Source organism: Trichosurus vulpecula, chromosome 3 (genome assembly GCF_011100635.1).
Source record: "Trichosurus vulpecula isolate mTriVul1 chromosome 3, mTriVul1.pri, whole genome shotgun sequence".
Lineage (NCBI taxonomy): Eukaryota > Metazoa > Chordata > Mammalia > Diprotodontia > Phalangeridae > Trichosurus > Trichosurus vulpecula.
This window is the reverse complement of record NC_050575.1, coordinates 428,064,061-428,084,388: the sequence shown is the minus strand read 5'-3', so window position 1 is coordinate 428,084,388 and position 20,328 is coordinate 428,064,061. Positions and strand designations below refer to the sequence as shown.

At 48.4% G+C, this 20,328-nt stretch overlaps 1 protein-coding gene across 1 annotated transcript in view; it reads right to left on the bottom strand.

Annotated features, from left to right (window-relative positions):
• The window catches only part of EBF2 (EBF transcription factor 2), a 202,334-nt gene extending 199,517 nt beyond the window's left edge, over positions 1 to 2,817 (bottom strand). Inside the window, 1 exon segment of the mRNA XM_036750741.1 lies at positions 2,642 to 2,817. Coding sequence (XP_036606636.1) covers positions 2,642 to 2,772 — 131 coding nt within the window. The 5' untranslated portion in view covers positions 2,773 to 2,817.
• Between the last annotated feature and the right edge of the window lie 17,511 nt (positions 2,818 to 20,328).

Sequence of the window (20,328 nt, the reverse complement as noted above, 5' to 3'; positions counted from 1 at the left end):
TCTTCCCATCACAGCCACCACTCCCTACCTCCCCCACCTCAACCCCAGGAGAGGAAACTGACTGATGCTTGGGCATTTTCCCCCAGGGGAAAAAAATGAGGCCAAGAAGGGGGGTGGGTGGGGAATGGACAGACGGACGGACTGATGGATGGATGGATGGATGGATGGATGGATGGATGGATGGATGGATGGACGAGCGTGCACGCCTGTTCTCGAAGCCTGTGTGTACACAGTCAGGCCCCCAGCCGACTGAGAAGTCGCTTGTCCAGCTTTCCCGAAGGCCTGGTTCAGTTCTAGTTTCGGAGTTCCTGAGCTTCAAAATTTCACCTCCCAGGCCTTGGGGTGTTCGCTTCAACTGCGGAGCTGCGCTGTGCAAGAGTCCCCAAGAGCGCTCAGTACCTCATAGCCGAGACCACAAGGCGCCTTCACTCTTAAGAAAAAATGGTGAGGAGGAGCAGAGGTTGGAGGGAGAGACTCAGTTTCTCTAAAATATCACTGTAAGAAATAGTGGGATCCTCATCTTCTGCGGGGAGCCTATGAGCAACCCCGGCGGTATCTTCTCCGGGAAGTTTCATCTGCCCCCGCCCGAGTTCGGCGAGTGGGGGGTTGTAGTTTCCTACGACAGGAATGAGCTTGGAGAACTGTTTAGCTTGAGGCGGTGAAGAAGAGGCAGTTGTCCCCAAATCTCCCAGGAAAAGATAGAGGCTTTTGGAACCAGTATCTTCCATTGAGCTAAGAAAATCTCTGTCTCGGCTGGGCCGCTCCCCAGGCGGGCTGCGAAGAGAATCGTGCCGGCCTCCGAGGCTCAGCTGGCTGGCCCTGAAAAATCAGGTTGGCTGGACTGGGCCTTAGCTGATCTCCTATCTGGATCAGATCACTGAATTCAGTTAGGTAGGATTGCAACTGGATTCCAGGCCCAGGGAGGAGGTTCGATCCAGCCGGGCACAGCGACGGTTCAAGCAGCTTCTCTAGGAAGGGGTTTGGCTGTGGGCTATGAAAAGGGGAAGGCGGAAGCTTCGTCTCAGGTGGATTGCGCTGGACCTAGGAAAGCAGAGCCTTGGACTTCTGGAGCAGCTGCTGAGGGTGAGGAAGGGCAAGCAAAAAAAAAGGGAGGGGGAATTAACAACAAACCGCTGCGGGTTCAAGGCAAAAGGAATCCAACAGGCGGCCTACTTCTTAAAGGGGCATTTAAGGAGACTGGGGACCCGAGTGTGGCATTTCTTTTGCCTCAGTGTCAACTCCAGGGACCTCTGAAAACAAGAGGAAGAGAAGTTTGTAGCTCCTGTTCACCAAGCAAACTGACTTTGGGTGTTAAGGCTTCTCTCTGTTATCCTTTCCTGTCTTCTGTTCTTCCTTCTTTTTCTTTCTCCCCTACTTTCTTCCTTCTTCCTTCGAGTCTTTTTTTTTCTTTTCCTCCTTTATTTGTCTTAATTCTCTATTTTCTTTGTGCTTTTTTTCTCTTTTTTCTTTCACCTTTTTTTCTTTTCCTCCATTCTTTCCCTTCTTTCGTCTTCTTTTTTCTGTTTCTCTTCTTTCTTTCCAATTTTTCCTTCTGCCTAGTTCTCTTCCTTCATTTTCCCCTTGTTTTTCTCTTCTATCTCTGCATTTTCCTCTTCCTTTCCCCTTTGTTTCTTTCTTCCTTTCCTTTCCTTGCGTCTTTCTTTTCCTTCCCTTCCCTCTCCTTCCCTTTCCTTCCCTTTCTTTCCTTTCCCTTTCCTTCTCTTTCCTTCCCGTGACTTTCCAGACTCTCCTGCGGCTCGGCTCCCCGCAGTTTCCCGGAGCTGGCTTGCTGGCTCTCTCCCTGAGCGGAGCCGCCTCTCCCAGCTGGACATTCCGCCGCCAGCCCTGCAAGCCAGGCTGGGCTGGGGGATGGGGGCGATCGGCCCAAATGGCAGGGTGGGGGTGGGGGCTAACTCCTGAGTTTAGGGCGAAACCTCTCTTTTCTTGTCCTCTCAGGTGGTGGCGCCGGGTGACAGCTGCTCGCTAACTGGGGTCTCCCTCGCTGCCTCTGCCTCGGGCACATCCTCGGGCTCCCGGGAAAGTGACAGCTGAGCTCGCGGGCCTCGGGGACGCAGATCTCGAGACGGGGGCGCTGGAGGCGCTGGTCTGGGAGGGCCGGGTTGGGGTTTGAAACACTGATGAGACTCCTGTTCAGGAGTTCGTGAGAAGGGGCAGGATGACAGAATTACAGAGGCAACTCGGAGCCCCGGTTCCCTTATTTTCCAATGACAGAGAGCCCTTTGACGGAGGGAAAGTAGGAATGGCGAGGTCTCTAGATGAAGCCACCGCGTTCAGAGAAGAAGGTGACAGATGGGGAAAGCAGAAACATGAGGGGGGGAGAGATATGAGAGGGATTGAGAGATGAGAGAAAATGAGAAGGACCGAGGATAGAGATCGGAGAGGTAAAGAAAACAGAAAGACAGAGACGGAGAATGGAAGGAGAAAAACAAGATGGAAAGAGGAGAGAAGAAGAGAAAATGGGGGGGGGGGAAGCAAAGGGATGAGAAAGCGAATGAGAAAGGAAAGAAAAAAGAGATGATAGAGCGGTAAAAATGTGAAACAAGAGAGAAGAAAAGAGGAAAGAAGAGAAGAGGGAAGAGAAGGAAACTGAAGGGGGAAGAATGGGTATAAATTTATTTACCTTTGCGCCGCAACGTTTGCATCCACCACTCCGACGTTTCGAACCCAGGACCGGACCGAATCCATCTCCGCGCCTAGAGCTTTCTCTTTCAGAGCTGGTCCTCTTCCTAATGTATCTTGAATCCCAAACATTTAAAAAGTCTGATCCACTAGAACAGATGACTCTTTAAAAAGAAATTTTTTCTTGGTTTTGTGTGTGTGTGTGTGTGTTTAAAGGACACTATCCACCGAGCCCTGAATAGTCACAAGACTCTCACAGGCAAGCGTTCCTTCCCCCCTCCCCCAAAAAATAAGAGTCCTCGAAAGAAACGAAGAGCCAAAGTTTGTCTGTCCGTCTGTGTGTCTCTGGAGAAGCTCAGGCTTCTGCTTGCAACCGCTGCTGGGCGATGTAGGCCTCCGTCAAAGTTTGGCTTGCTTTGCCCTCCCCTTCCCTCCCTCGGCAAGTTCGCTCCTGCCGCCGGCGTTCACCTCCGCTCGCCTATAACATCCTTCCCGCCGCAGCCCGGCCTGCATCCAGAGAGCGTTCGCTGGCCAGGAGCATCACCTGTTTTCTGGGAGAAGCAGGAGGAGATGGACGGCTGCCTAATCTCGCCCCCTTCCTCCCTCCCAGCCCCCCTCCCCTTTCCTCCCCACCACTCTAACTCCGAACCAAAAAAAAAAAAAAGGTGGGGTGGGTGGGGGAGAAAATCCCAGGATGAATTGTCAGAGCCAAGGGAAGAAATGGATCTAGTGAGAAGCTGGCTGCTCTGAGAGGGGGAGCCGAGATACAGCCGTTCCGAGGCCCCATGAATGGGTTACTGCAAGCAGAGGGACACACCAAGGAGGCGGAGCCGCCTTCCCGATAAGGAGCGCTCATTTGCATAGTCGCGCTGGATTGGAGGGCGCCGGGCGAGCCGGAGGCGCCCTCCAGCCACTGCCCAGCTCCCGGCTCCACGCCGAGTCCTGGAGGTGAGAGCGGGCGGAGAGCAGTCCTGGGCGCGCGGCAGCCTAGCCTAGCCTAGCTCCGTCCGCCCGCCCGCCCACATCTACCTACCTCTCCCTCTCCGCGCTACCCAGGGCTGCAGAAGTTTTCCCCTCAACAAGCCGCGCTTGGCTGTCTCGGGAGCACGTGAGCCGGGCGTTCCGCTGCGTGCCCAGGGTATCTACTGCCTGCTCTGTACGCGCGTATGTCGGTCTATTGATACAGACACACGCTGGAGGCATACTCAAACACTGCCTATTTATGTGTGAAGGCGTACATATTTGTAAAGAAAGTGAGAGTGTGGGCCCACACGCACTGGGATGTGTGTGTAAACTTTCCCGGCAGTAGCACTGATTGCTAACAGCGTCCCGCCGGCTCCTCAAGAGACTCGGGGACTGGCGGATTTTGTCGAGGAGCGTTTTGGTGGGTGGTTTAGGAGTTGTTTTGAAAATATTTACCGTTGGGGGAGGGGAGGGGCGGCGGAAAGAATGGAAGAAATGAAAGAGGGAGAGAAAACCCGAGCGCGTAGGGGAGAGAGAGAGACAGAGATAGATGCATAGAGACACAATCAAGTAGTATTTATTAAGCGTCTTCTATGTGCGAAGGACCGTGGGGTACAAAGGCAAAAACTAGACCCTGCTCAGAGTCTAATACGGAAGACAACAGGCATCCATGGAGCTTACAGAGAAAGACAGACTCAGAGACAGCGACAATGAAAGAGAAACCGGGTGATAAGAGGGGAGGGAGTTATAAGAGAGGAGAAAGAAGAAAGAGTGGAAAGGACAGGAAAGGGAGAGAGGGAGAAAAGAGAAAAACTGAGAGACACAGGAACGGAAAAAGAGATAAAAGGGAAGAGAAAAAGTAAAAATGAGAGAGACTGAGAGAAAAGTAGGAGAAAAGAGAGGATAAAGAAAAGAAAGGAGAAAAGAGGGGAAAGGAAAAAAGAAAGAAAGCAAGAGAGAAAAGTTAGTTTAAATGTTGTGTACTTAGGTATAAGTAGAGAAGGAGAAAAAAACCCAGAAGTTCGTCAGAAAATCCAAGGAAGAGCTTAGGGTCCCGGGGCAAGCAGTTGCGTCAGCCAGGGTAAGAAGCCAGTGATTGTGGGGTGCTGTGTGCGAGGGAGACCCGAGCATCTTCAACACGCGCCCAGAACCACACAATCGACCAACGAATTTACAATCGCCTACGGAGGAGAAGGCAGTTGAGGACCAGGTGGGGAGAGGAGTGGGGTTTAGGGCGGCTCGGGACACATAGTTCTCGGGGAGAGAAAGAAGCCACTCTGCCCGCACTCAGAGCCGGCATCGCCGGAGGGGAAGGGCTGCCTACGAGCGAAGCTGGAGCGCTGCCGGGCGGCCACTAGCTGAAACCCCAGCCGCGACTCTCCAAGCGCCTAGCGGAGCGCCGCTTCCTAGGTGCCCATTAAAACCACACGGGCTGGGTGTTATTTTCCTTCCCTCTCTTTTTGTATTCTGATCTAGGGATGAATCTGCTGCTGCTGCTGCTGAAATCTCTAACACCAGCGCGAAAACAGATTTGAAGACAATGAATGCAAATCTGGACTCCGGGGCCATCTGCTGTAGGAGACAATCAGCTGGTTCGCCGTTAAAGCGACAGCGTCTACATTTCCGAGCCTCATTAAGGGGAAGACCCTTGCCTAAAACCTAAAGCAGGGACCCTGTTTAAAATCGAAAAAGGGGCAAAGGGAAGAGGCAGAAACAGAGGCAGAAACAGAGACAGAAACAGAGACGGAGAAACAGAGGCAGAGATCAGGAAAGAGGAAGAGGAAAAAAAGAGAAGAGATAGAAACAAAAGAAAGAGGAGAGAGGGAAAAATAGGAGAAGAGAGGAGAGGAGGAGAACGGGAGAAAGAGACGGGAGAGAGGAGAGACAGAGAGACCTACAGGGACAGACAGACTCAAATACAAGAATGAATGAATCAACTTAGAACGTCGAGGGTCCACGAGCTACAGAGCTGAACACTGGCCAGTGCATTTTGGGTTATTCCCCGCTAGAGGACAGACACATGGTTTCTAAGGGTCGTTTGAAAAGGCAAGAGTGAACCTGACCTCAGTTTCAGGAAATGCTCTTCTCTCTCTTTAGAAAGATGCTAAGTCGTTTTTGCTGAATTTACATTCGATCCAGCCATGGGCAAAGGATCTGGTGCATCTAAAGGGGATTATTTGAGAGAAAGAGCTATCATATCCCGTTGGCTTTTTGATCTACATTCGGGGATAGCTGTCATAATTTTCTGAAGACTATCCATCCAGGAGAGTGATAGTGGAGGTAGTTTTGTTTGATGAAGGAAGAGAGAGCCCTTGCTGGAATCTGAATGGGCAGTATCATCTCTAGGTAACGACTAGGGGCCGAAGTCTGGAAGGGAAGGAGAAACTGGAACACTGTTGCAGATGGTAACAATGTTGCAGATTGTAACCGTATTACCAAGGATAACACTGTCAGTGGTTACAACAATGTTGCAGTATTTGGGGATCAAAAGACAGAGAAAGACCGAGAGAGAGAGGGGAGAGAGAGACAGAGAGAGACAGAGAGAGAGAGAGAGAGAGAGAGAGAGAGAGAGACAGAGAGAGAGAGAGGGAGACTCGTTACATTATTGCGCTTGTTAGAACTTTTAGAAACTAAAACAATTCGACCATCTTACTCCGGCCACCTCCTTCCCTCCCACTTTATCTCTCACTCTTTGCCTAAACTCCACGATGTTAAAAAAAATTAAAATTAAAAATCGACTGGTTAGTCCCTTACTCCCCTCCCAATACTTTGCCTCCATTCTTACCCAGTTATTTATCTCCACTCAATGACTGAACTAAGGACAAATCTTTGAGAAGTCTTTTCTAGGACCTGCTGTTTACAAAGAAAGTGACCGAGTTGTTGGCTTTTTTTTTCATTTTTCGTTTTGTGGGGGGTATGGGTTTTCATGTTGGGGTGAAGAAAGAATAGGATCATGGATCCCCATAGGTGCTCAGTCAACGGGTCTAATAGTTTGAAGGTCTTAGGGAAATTTTCGCAGCTTGTCCTCGGCTTGGGGAGGAAGAAGGTATTTTTGAGTACAACAGGGATCGTGGGCTGAGGTCCCTAGGAAGAATCTGGCTATTAGGGGATCTGGAGTGGTGTCAAAGGGCAGAACTCTGAGGTCAGGAGATACTTTCTCTCTACGCAGAGACAGCTGCCACCCAAATTTCCCTCTTTGGGAAGCAAATGAATTGCCCCTTTGCTCCAGCCTGCCTCCTCCCCTCCCCAACACAGGAGGCTGTAACCCCCACCCTCCTCCCTCCCTCGTCCATCCCCAAAGCCAAGTTAACAGGCCACCGGGGGACTTGAGTGGGGGAAGAACGGGGAAGGGGAAAGGATTTTTGGAGAAGCAGTCAAAAAACTTTCACATTCAGACATCCGCTCCACTTCTCGAGGAGCACACTAGTCACCCTGGCTGAGCAGTGGGTCGGTGATCCCCCTTCAAGATTCCCGTTGCTCCCTCTCTAGATGGACTAGGGGTTTGGGAAGAAATGCCCGCAGAGAATGCCAAGGCTCTTTCTGGGCGGGCCCAGAGGCGAGCTGGAAATAAGACTATAAGCTCCTCAAGGGAAGGAACGGTTTAGCCTTTCCTTTTTTTATCCCCAGAGTCTAGCACTGTGTCTGACACATAGTAGGCTCTCAAGAGATGCAGGTTGAGTGAGTGGAGTTTTATTAACTCCACGGTCGAGGGGACTAACATCGTAGACCGGGAGAAGTAACTCTCCTCCTAAACCCAAGCCCCTGTGGTTCCCTCCTCCTCCACCCAACAATTCTTTCTCCCAGCGGAAGGCACCAGCCCAGTCCAAGTCGGCTGTAGAGTAGCCTCGTGGCTCCCGGGGAGCCCAGAAGGAGCCACCGCCAAAGCCACTATGGTCCGGCCTCAGACACAGAAGTCTCGCGGGTTTGCCGCTCCGCTGGAGTCGGAAAACCCGGCTTCGGGTGCCTGGTTTTTGTTCCCTCCGGCTAGCTTTTCGCCTCCTAGGTTGGAGCTAGGTTTCGTTCTCTCCTTCTGCCGAACGCAAAGAGGGAAAATATCCCCAAATGTAAAAAGATATTTTCAGCACACACTACGGCGTCTCCGGCAGCGCGAAAGGGCATCGAATTTCTGTTCTTTAGCTTCTTTTTTTCTCCTCCGTTTGCTCCTTTTTGGGGATACTAGGTCTTCCTCTCCACATTCCCACCCTCACCTGGCCGAATTCTTATTGCTTTTTCTCACCTTACAAAACCCAGAAGTTCTCCTCTCCTAACCTACCAACTCCGGGACGGAAGGGTTCGCTTGGCGCCCTAGCGGCCAGATGTGTTCAGAGTTCACTCCCCTGGGCCCACTTGAGGGTCCAGCAGTCTACGCAGGTGTGGGGCCTCTCCTTCGCTACACACACACACACCCACACACACACACACCATGTGCCCGACCCAAGCGCACGTGAACACACACACACACGCACACACACACACACACACACACACACACACACACACACACACACCCCATGTGCCCGACCCAAGTGGAGAGAAGTGGGGAACCGAGAAGGAGCCAGCTTGGGAGAGGGGGAATTTCCCTGACAAAACCGAGCCTTTAGGGGAAACCAAGGATCCTTCTATTGCCTTGCATGTTCCAGATGTTCTCCTCGCTCCTTCTTGCTCCTTCCCTGGGCCTGGAAGGAGAGGTGGCTCCTCTACTTTCCTGATTCCCCCCTCCCCAACGTTTCCCCCCTTCCCGAGTAAAATGTGTCCCGTGGGCATCTCATTACTTCATACACTTTCCATTTTCGCCTTCCCAGTCTCCAAATTTTCCACATTGCCATCTCTTTTCGGTATAGCAGATTCGTATGATTTAATAAAATCAGAAAATCGCCCCCCTAAAAAGAGAAGAGGGGTGTGTTTGTGTGTGTGTGTGCGTGCGTGCGTGCGTGCGTGCGTGTGTGTAGATGGCGATTTTCATTTTCTCAGCCTGACCCTATAGCTTTCAGCTATCACAGCCTTGGGGGACGAGACCCCGAGACTTGCTTAAGACCGTCTTAAGTGAAGTAAATTTCTGGGCAACAACTGTAGGGACGAAGCAACAAGGGGGGTATGTCCGTCGGGAAGAAGACACTGCCAACAAACTGCAGTCCAGTTCCTGAGCAGGGCTTACCCAAGTAGGGAAGAGGCGAAACTTGGGGCTGCTACGGACAGAACAGCTTCGGAGATGAGAAAAGCAGGTCGAAGTTGGAGTCACTCCATCTTCTGCCGCCTGGTCTCCCACACACTTCCCCAAGCGGTCTCGGTGTGTCTGTCTCTTTCTCATTTTGTCTTTCCCACTTTCTTTCTGCCTCATCTTTCTCCATCTCTATCTCTGCCTGTCACTGTCTCTCTTTGTGGGTCTCCCTTTGCACGTGAATTTTGCCCCTCTCTTTCCCTTCTTTTCTGATTTTTCTCCTCTCCGCTTCTTCTATGTCTGTATTTTTATGAATTTATCTCCCTCATTAGGTTGTAAGCTCTTTTTTAGCAGGGATTGTTTTGTTCTGTGTTCTTTTATCTCCATTGCCTAGCACAACCCTTGATGCGTAGTAGGTAGGACCTTTAATAAATACTTGTTGATTAATGGCATCTCTGGGTCTCTCCTCCTCTCTCCCACTCTGTTTTTCTGAGTCTCTCTCCCTCCCTCCCTCTTCTTCTCTCCATCTCCGTCTTTTCCCCTCTTCCTATGTCTCTCTCCTTCTGTATATGACTGTCTCTGTCTTTCTGTGCATCTCTGTGCCCTGTCCCATGTCTCCCTCTCCCTATATGTCTCACTAACCCTATTTCTCTCTCTCTCTCTCTCTCTCTCTCTCTCTCTCTCTCTCTCTCTCTCTCTCTGTGTGTGTGTGTGTGTGTGTGTGTGTGTGTGTGTTTGTCTCTCCTTCTCTGGATTTCTGTCTCTCATTTATATGGATGCATATAGACACATCACATTCTTTCTCTTTTCCACTTCACACTCCCTCCTTCCCCCAAACCTCCCCAACCGCAAAGGTTTTCCCCAGGTATTTGATTGATTGGTTGCCCAAGCGAGAGGGGAAATGTGGGCCGAGTCAGGGAAGCCCCCAAATCCACACAGATCTGAACTGAAGCACCAACAAAACCAATTTGACAGCCCAGTCCTCCACCCTTCGCCCGCCCTCCGCTGCCTGCTCTGGAGACTGGGCCTGAAGGAGACTGGAGAGCACAGGTTGGACTATGGAGAAGACAGTGATCCTGCAGCTCACCGCTGGCAGGCGGCCTATGGAAGACCGACTAGGGTAACTCTCGCCCCACATCTGCGCAACAAAGAAGTCACAGACCACCGAGGCAGAACAGCACATTTCTAAGAGCCTCTGGATTTCAGTGGCGAGAGAGTGGGAGGGGGGAGGATTGTTTTGACCTCCACCCGCAAAGAATTCTGAACACAGCTGGCCTGAGGCTCCATCATGCCAAAAGAGAAAGAATGGACATTCCAGTGAAAAGCAAGACACAGCGTCCGACAAGGTGGAGAGCAAATGAATACATACATACATATGTACATATAATAAATTCCTACACAAGTGTATGTATTTCTATAGTCCTTACTTTATGTTTCCTATCCTCTTTAAGACTTTCCCCCTAAAATATAAAGCAGACACGGTCCCTTAGTGAAAAGCGCAATGGAACCAGAGTCCTTAGAAAGCTGGATTCAAATTCATCCTCTAAAGGCTTCTTAAGTCTCTGAGTCTCAGTTTCCCTATTTGTAAAATTGTACTAATAGTATCTGCAGCACTGACCTGTCAGGACTGTTGGTGAAATTAAATGTAGTCAAGAGTTAACCTTAAGACACTATATAAAGGTCAGATGGTATTATTCACTTTTGGAGTATATATAAGAGTGTGTGCAAAGAGAAGCAGAGACAGAGAGGAGAGAGCAGAGCATGCATGCAGTATTTAAGGAAAGTGCCTCAAGTCAACCCATATTTCCTAGGAGCCAAGGCAGTCAGCAGGCAGAGGAAAGCCCCCGAGATCTCCCCGTTCCCTCTCGGATGGCACTGGAGGTGTGAGGGATGTGTTGATTATCACTGTCGCTGCCGCGGCTCTGCATCGCCACATTTCACACGTACCCAGACACCCAGACACACTCGTTTGCACATAGGCGAGCAAGGACCGCTGAGAGCCCCTTCGGGCAGCTCGGTCTCAGAGGAGGGTGGGTCAGGGAGCCGAGAAAAAAACTAACTGGCGCAAGCTCGGGCCTTAACCATCTCCTCGGGAGGAGACTGGGAACTGTCCCAGTATCTATCACTCCCACGGGCGGACGACACACCTCTGACAACTTAGGGACACCCACATCTGCCAACTTCATCAGAGGCTCTCTATTGGAAATGATGTTTATGGTGGACTCGAGCTACGAGAAACCCTCGAGACCGCAGTGCAGTGGAAAGAACGCTGGATAGAAAGTCAGACCCAAGTCCAAATTTCAGCTCTGCCACTCCCTCTGAGTGACCTTGGCAAGTCTTTTACCCCACCTAGACGTCGATTTCACCTTTCATCCTCTGTCAAATCAGGGAGAGGGGAGAGTGGGACCCTTCTGTGTCGAAGAACCCAGACATATGCGGGATCTGAGGCCTAGAGAAGTTAAGGCACTCGCCAAAGGTCACCTAGGAAGTAAATTCAAGGAGGCCTCCATTGGAACCCAGGACCTCCACGGACCTCGCTCTTTCCACGGACCGGCTGCTAGCTCCCATTCCTCCTTAAGTGCTCTAGGGAAGGATCTCACCAGGACTATATCCCTAATAAGAGCTCAGGGAAGCGGGAAGGGGCGTAGTTAGCTTTGACGTTATGCAAAAGATAGAATGATTTCTTCTCGAATCTCGAGAGCCTCCAGCCAGGAGCCCCAAGGAGCAGAGAAAGCTCTGGGGTCTGACTTTCGCAGCGAGTTTTCGAAGAAACTTACCTTCCTATTAATTCGCTTACCTCCCAACCCACCCTGCGAGTAGTTCAGAAGATTTAAAGCAAGAAGAAGCCTTTGAAGCCAGCCAGACAACTCGTTCTTCATTTTAAATATGAGGAAATTGAAGCTCAGATATATTAAGTGACCCGCCCAAGGTCACATGGGTTGTAATTGTTGGAGTGGAAATTAGAACCCGGGTCTTCAGACCTTTGTTCCACTATTTCACACTTTCTGCTATTATTTACTTCATTTTACAGCTGGAGAAACTGAGACTCGGTGAGAAGCGATGTTTCTTCCCAGGGTCATATATCTAGGAAATAGCAATCCATCAAATCATTTATTAAGAGCCTTCTGTATAGCAAACTCTAGGGATATAAAAGAGAGCATTAAAGGCGATTACAGCATAACTGAAGTAGACGGCATATACACAGAAAAACGTAAAAGTATTACAAGGTTAAGGGTGGGATGGGGAAGGAGAGGCACTGGAGGGGGAAGGGCATTAAGTAGAAGGTGGTGCTAGGGCTGAGCCTAAAAGGTAACTAAGGATTTCAAGAGCCGGAGGTAAGGAAGGAGTACATTCCAGGCACGAGGGAAATGGGGGAGGGCTAATGCAAAGATGAAGTGGTGGGAGATGAAGAGTTGTGCACGAGAAACAGTACGCAAACTTGGCGAGACTCTAGCTTGGGTGAAGGGGAGTAATGTGGCATAAGGCAGGACCGCAAAATCTGGGCCATACTGATTCGAAACTTCTTACTCCCAATTCAGAGACCAATACTTTATTCCAACCTGCGTCTAAGTATGCTGCTGAGAGGCAGCTGGTGGAAAGAAAAGGGTGCTGGGCTCGGGTTCTGTCCTGACTGTCACTTACTAGCCGAGCGACCTTGGTCTAGTTATCTATCCTCTCTGAGCCTCAGTTTCCTCTCCTGTAAAACAAGGAGGTTTGGACTAGATGCCTTCTGGTATCTTTCCAACTCTAGATCCAGGACCCTCACCTCCATTTCACAGAAGGAGAGGCTGAGGCTCAGAGGTGGGAAGCAGCTGTCTTGGATCCCCAAACAATGAGGAAAATACTCTTATTACATAAAGTGGACTGCAGGCTGCCCGAGCGGAAAGAAATCTTGTAATCCCACCTCCCCAGCCCACAATTCTACCCAGAGGATGCCTGTGGGCAGCTGGCTCTGTCCAGGGAAAGCTCTTGAGAGTCCCAAGGCCGGTCTGTGGGCAGAGACTAAGTGACCTTGGAAGCAACCCTGCCAACAGCTCCATTGGCCGGGCAAGAGAAATCACAGAATGGAGAAACATTCTCGCATCCCCGCTGGGCCCGGCTGTTTGCCTTTCCACCTGGCTGCGGTGGCTCGGGGTAGGCGAGAGGAAGTGGGCGCTTTCGAAAGTCGCGGAGGCTCAGGACTTCCTCCTGACAGACAGCCCTAGGAGGTAGGGCGGGTGAATATTGTTCTCCCCGTTCTGCGGGGAAGGAGACTGAGGCTCAGAGACGTAGAGGGATTTAAGTCCGTTGTCTCACAGCTAATTAGTAAACGGCAGAACCGGGTTCTCGAGTCCAGACGATTCCCTTCAGTAAGTTTCAAGGTCTCTAGACTAGACTAAAAGTCAAATAGTGAGGGCTAGGCCCCAGCCCCCCCGGATTAGGAAGTCACTTCCTTGCTGGTCCAGGGTGGGAATGTCAAACCTCCCTCCCCACCCCCCAACCCCAAGCCCGGCTCTGCAGTCCTTATTTACAGATCCCGTCTAGAATTCCCGAGCAGGGCCCCTCTTAACAGCCGCCCCTCCAAGTTGTTCCGTGTTTAAATGAGCCAGGCTGGTGGTGAGGAAGCCACCAGGGGCTGGGAAGCTAGTAGGAAAAGCAGGGCCGACTGGAAAGCCCATTCCGTTTATTTGGCAAAGGAAACATTTACAAGTAAATTCCTCATTCGCAAACAGTGGAGGTAAGCCTCTCCCCTCCCTCCACCCTCCAATCCGAACCAGGCTGCACCGTTCCGGAAGCTGGGGTTCAGAGGCTCAGGAAAGTGTGGGTCCCTTGGGCTGCACTATTCAGAACTGGAAAGTGGAGGAGTGGGGGAGGAAGAGAGGGGAGGAGGGACGGAGGGAAAGGGGAGTAAAGCGAAGGGGGGAAGGCAGGAAAGGGCAGAGAAAAAAAAAGAGGAGGCAGAAAGGGGAAGGACGAAGGTGAGGAAAGAGAGGAGTGGGATGGTGATAGAAGAGGAGTGAGGAGCAAAGAAGAAAGATGGAAAAGAGGAGGAGAAAGGACAGGATGATGATAGGTGTGATTGATAAACTAAAATGAGAAAATATAGTACCAGAGCCGGGGGGGTTTGGGCAAGTCAAAAAGGCTCTTCTGGCTTATTAGTTAGCAAGTGGGAGGAGCTGGGTTCAAATCCTGCCTTTGAAGGACTAAGCTAGTAAGGTCCAAACTAGTCATCTAACTTTTCTTGTCAAATGGAGGTGCCCATCCAGCAAGCATTACCTAAACCACCGCTTCAAATGGCATAATGTGTATAAAGTAATTTGGAAACCTTTAAGCTCTATATATGTAGCAGAGGCAATCAGAAGAACATTCGATTAAACTGATGAGCCCTCTCTCCCCCCAAAATGTGCACTAGATGCCACTGACAGAAATGGAGCTTTGTCAGAAGGGAGCCCCTCCCGCAGAGCTGGACTTCCACCCCGGTGCCTTACTTAAGAACACATGCACAGGACCCCTTTGGCAAAAAGACGATCCACCCTTGACTGGCCTCCAGTGACCAATGAGATCTTGTCAGTGCAACCTCCCCATTCTATGGAAGATGAGCCAGCTCTGATCTCCTTTTTTATCTTTTTCTTTGTCCCACACTTACTCTGCAGCAGGGGTTCTCAACATACACACTATAGGGTCCATGAACATGGATGAGGGGGAAATAACATTTTTATTTTCACTAACCACTAACTGAAATTTGTCTTTTCCTCTAATTAGGAGTCTAGGCAACAAACTATTCTGAGGAGGGATCCATAGATTTCACCAGAGTAACATAAGAGGCCATCACTCACACAAAAAAAAAAAAAGATCAAAAACTCTGCTCCTCAGCTAGGGGAAGGGAATTTACACACACACACACACACACACACACACACACACTCTTGCTCTCATGCACCTCTTGGATAATCAATCCTAAATGCCAAAGTTCTTAGATTCCAGAGAATCCAGGCATAACCACCCAGAAACACAGCAGCAAGATTTTTGGATAAGAGAATTGCCACCTGGATCCCCTTGAGCCCTGAAGACCGAAGTGATGGAAAGTACTCATCCTATATGGATTTTGCCATGATCATTGCCATAAGTTGCTCAGACATTGCAGGTCCAAAGTGAACATAAAACAGTTCAACAGTTCCCCCACCCCTCACCCCAACCCCACCAAAAAGGTTTTTTTGGAAGAGAATAAGTAAAGAGTAAAGAGGCTGCTTCAAGGTATTACATTTTTCTGGTTCATGTGCAACTATGAATCCTTTGCAATTTATGCATTTTCTCTGGTAGAAGAAATAAAAAGCTGTCCAAACCCAATATTCATATTATACGTTAAGTGCTTCTGTGGGAAGGGAACCTGTTCCCCACCTTTGGGGAGATCCTAGACAAGAACCATACCCAACCCTTGTTTTCGGATTTTCCTGGACAAATCTGGGGTAGAGGCATTAGCAAGCAGCAGCATGGCATCATGCATGGAGTGCTAGCCCTGGCATTAGGTAGACCTGGGTCCAATATCTGCCTCTGGCACAAACTAGCAATGTGACCCACGTCATACCCCTGTTACCCCCAGCAACTCTCTCTAGCTAATCTGTCCAGAGAAGGTGCCAACTGGCATTGGTGGAGGCCAGACCCCATATTATTGAAATTACAGGAACAATTACTTTGCATATATAGTTATGGACCTTTGATTTCCTCCTTGTGGAAACTCCCTACACTAATGCCACCTGGGCGATTAATCTGCACCTACTAGTCTTAAAATGTTGACTCTGAAGCAAAGAAAGCTAGAATATTTGCGCCCAAGCATTTATCAGCAGCAGTACTTGAACCCAGATCTTCCTAATTCCAAGACTAGTCCTCTATCTTTTACGTGACTTTGCCTTTAAGAACTTTGTTGTTGTTGTCAAGTCATTTTCAATCATGTCTGATTCTTTGTGACCCTATTTGGGCTTTTCTTGACGAAGATACTGGAGTGGTTTGCCATTTCCTTCTCCAGCTCATTTTACAGGTAAGGAAAATGAGGCAAACAAGGTTAAGTGACTTGCCTAGGGTCATACAGCTAGGAAATGTCTGAGGCCAGATTCGAGCTCAGGTCTTCACGACTCTAGGCCTAGGCCTAGAGGCTTTAAGCACTCTAAAGCACTCTAAAAATGGCAATTATTAGTAAAGTAAATTAGTATCATGCTAATGAAATTTCTAGCAGAAGTAGGCATCTGGCCATGTTTAATCCTGCATGTCCACTCCTAGATTCCATGGAGGACTAGATTTTGTTGGGGGAGGGTGTTGTTTTGGTAATTAAAGCTCTGCCCAGAGCCAAGATTTGATTTAGGCAAACTAGACAGATGTCTAGGGTATATCACAGCGGGGGTGGGGGGAAGGAGAGAGAAGGTATAAAGAGAGACAATTTTAATAGTATTTTTAATAAATATATGCATTGTTACTGCCAAAAAGTTTCTCTCTCCACAGACCACAAAGCTATAAGTTTGCAAACCTGGCCAGTAGGCCCACAAATTCCTTTGCCTACTCCTAGTCCTGACTTTTTCATGGGACATCAATTAGAGAATAGTCCTCGAGTAACAAAGAGCCCTTCTGCTCTGCAAGAAATAGACTGCTTGGCTCCTCCAGGAAAAGAAATCCCTTCACAGTCAAAACTTCATTCTCTTTCATCCAAGCAAAAAAAAAAAAAAAAGTTGGTCCATGCCCCAGATTTGGCCTCATCATCTCTTACCTGTACTGCTGCTACAGCCTTGCCCGCTTCTGATCAGTCTCCAGGCTTCCCCTCTCCTTTTACCAATCTGTGCTCCAAACGGCTGCCTGGATGACCTTCCTACAGCACAATTCACTGCCCTGCCCAAAAAGCCTTCATTGGCTTCCCACTTTCTCTAGAATAAAATGGAGGTATAGTCTGTGATTTAAAGCTCTATGAAATCTGACTCCTGCCTACCTTTCCAAGCTAGCTTCATAGCATTCCCATTATGTTCTGGTCCCATTAAGCTCCAGCAGTCCCTGGGGCCTGTCAGTCCATCCACAGGCCCCCTCCCCAGGAATCCCCTCTAGAGCTCCTCTTCTCCGAATCCGTGTCTTCTTTCAAGACTCAGCTCACACACCATCTCTTCTGAAGAATCTTCCTTGATCTCTCCCTGCCAAAGGTTAGTGCTCTCTCTCTCTCTCTCTCTCTCTCTCTCTCTCTCTCTCTCTCTCTCTCTCCCGCCCACCCCCCATCAGCTTGGTTTTTACTTCTCTCTGTACATGTAACACCAGTTTTGAGCTAGAAGAGGCTTTGGCAGTCATCTATTCCAACCTTCTCACTTTACGGAGAAGAAAGCTGGGACCCGGAGTACTCTTGACTTACCCAAGGTCACCCAGGTATCAAATGACAAAGCTCAGATTTCAAGTCCAAATTTCTGACTCTAGAGGATCATAGGCTAGAGCTATAAGGGGCCTCAGAGACCATCAAATCCAACTCCTGCTTATTTTAAGGACGAGGAAACAAAAGCCTAGAAAGTCAAAGTAGTTTGTCCTAGGTCACAAAAGTCATAAATGTCAGTTAGGACTTGAACCCTGGTCCATTACTCTGGAGCTTATCCATTACTCTGGAGCTCCATCCGTTGGACCCCAAGGACTCCACATCCAACACCCTCTTCAGGCCTCTTTGCCACAAGTAGCAGCCCCAGTAGAAAGATCCTCAAGGGCAAAAACTATTTCTTTTTTGCCTTTGTATATTCTTCATCTATGACAATAGCTGGTACATAGTAGGTATATTTGATTTTTTAAATTAATTTTTATTTTTAATTTATGGAATAAAACAAGCATTTTCATAATGTAATATAATAAAAAAAAGATTGCACATGAAACTGCAAATCTACTATGTACAACTTGCTATTCCTTTTAAATATACAACAGTTATCATGTAAATTTCTTTTTTCCCTTTTTTTCTTCCCTTATCTCTCTTCCTCCCCACACCCTAGAGATGGCCACCATTAGATAGGAATAAAGGTATGTTACACTAAACTGAAGGGAATATTTCACAAGAGAAAAGAAAGAGTCCATTCCACGGAACTAAGCTTTTTCCCCTCTCTTTCTCTTCCTCTTTCCTCCAGCTGTCAGTATTCCAAGGTCTTTATCTTAGGGTCTAATCCTAACCCTAACCCTAAAAATAAAGAGTTCTAAGATAAAGAATTCTTCACTAACTCATGTTGTATTAAAATGTTGTGGAAAGACAGCCAGGCAGAGTGGGTAGAGAGCTGGGCTTGGAATCAGGAAGACCCCACTTCAAATCCTACATCTGACATCTACTGGCTTTGTGACCCTGGGCAAGTCATTCATCTTCCCCAAGTCTCTCCAAGACTAGAAGTTACAAAGCAGACACGAATCAGCATTAGTAAAGGTAGTATCCTCACCTTGAGTTTCCTTTGCCAATAAAATCCCAAGTCCAGTCCAAAATCAATAAACTAACCAGTGAAATGCTGAAGAGTGTGATTGTCTTTGGCTGAAGGGTGATGTTGCGACAATTCAGCTAGCAGCTGCTATGGGAGTGAAAGACCAGCACAAGCCCAATAACAAAAATGCTGCCAGCACAGGTTCTTTGATCTGCTTTACTAAGGAAAGCAATGTTAAGGGGCTGACAAGCTTATTTCAATCCAACATACAAATGTCATTCACTTAGTTCAGGGGAAAAAGTCAGCACCCTGAACCTCAGAGCAAATACAAACAAATTACAAACATCAAGAGACAGACCTTGTCTGATTCAAATCTCAATGCATAGTTACCTGGGTTTAACAAAGTCCGCTCATCCAGGTTTACAAGCTGGGGGGCTCTTAACTACAGCTGCCCAGAGTCTCCACATCAGCACTCCACCAAGAGTGAGAGCCCCCTGCAAATAGCTCTGTCCTCTCTTTTTATACACTCTTTAGTCATCATCAAACATCATCTGAGTGACCAGAACTCAGGCTCCTACCATTGGTTCTGGTCTTAGCAACTCCCCTTAGGACGCTGAGGGCTTCATGCCCACATAGGTTTAACACCTAGTAGATAGGGGTTTGGGCCTGGGTCCAAGTAAGGCTCAATCAAAGACACTTAATTAATCATTTTGAAACAGTAAGAAAGTCCCACCTTAGTTGATATTACAGGTGGTGTCAGAAATGGGCCCGATCTGATGCTCATTAGCATGGAAGCCATCCCCACAAAGTGTAGGTTAAAGCACATGGAAAGAGCATATAAGCACCCCACCCCCACCTTCATTGTGCACCCATCCTGAAATGACTGACCAGTTCACTTGCTGTCCTTGTCCACAGGGGAGGACCCCTACTCAGCTTCCATGTCCATTTGGCAGAACCCTGCCCTCTTACTTTCACTGTTATTCTCTGTACAAAAACACACCCTGGGCCAACTGGGGTCTTTCATTCTTTGAATACAACTTGAGCCAGCCTTTTTCAATATTTCTGCACTGGCTCAGTGTAAATAGCCAAAGAAAAGGGCAAAATATGTCATAAGATCATAGGAATTAGAGTCAGAAAGGGCCCAGTTCCATCTTTTTACAGCATGGGAAACTGAGGCCCAGATATAAAGCTGTAACTAGGGTAGAATGCCCAGGGCTCCAACAATATTTAGAAAGTGGTGCTAAAACTTTCAGGTCTTCAATGCTTAGAAATGATGGACTTTAGCACCTCCTTAGCAAGACTAATTAGTTAAAATAGGAAGTTCTCCCTTGACCCAGCAATACCACTTCTAGGGCTGTATCCCAAAGAGATCATAAAAATGGAGAAGGGAATCACATTTCCAGAAACATTTATAGCAGCTTTTTGTGGCGACCAAGAACTGGAAATTGAGGGGAGGCCCATCAGCTGGGGAATGGCTGAACAAGTTGTGTTATAGGAATATAATGGAATACTATTGTGTTATAAGAAATGATGAGTAGACAGACTTCAGAAAAACCTGGAAAGACTTATATTAACTGATGCTGAGTGAAGTGAGCAGAACCAGGAGAACATTGTACACAGTAACAGCCACAGTGTTCGAGGACTGATTTTGATAGACTTAGTCCTTCTCAGCAATGCAAGGACCTAAAACAACTCCATAGCCTCATGATGGAAAATGTGATCCACATCTGGACAAGGAAATATGGAGTCTGGGTGCAGATTGAAGCAGGCTATTCACTCTCTTTTTTGTTCCATTTTTCCTCTCTCATCGTTCCTCCCATTTGTTCTACTATATAATATGACTAATGAGGAAATACTTTGGATGGGAATGTATGCGTAGAGCCTATATCAAATTGCACACCATCTTGGGGAGGGGGGAGGGAAAGGAGGTGGAGAAAACTTAAAACTTGTGGAAGTGAATGTTGAAAATGAAAAATAAATGAATTAATTCAAAATAAATGAAATAGGAAGTTCTGGGAGCTTCCTTCTCCTGGTCTAGCTTCCTACCTCAGCCCAATAGCACCAGCCTGTGTTCTGGGGCTCTCCTCCCCCATTATTGCATGATGCCTCTTGCTTCTAAAGCAAGAAAGACTGGGTACATTTCTGCCCAATGAACTAAGGCTACTTGCCCTGAGTCTCTCC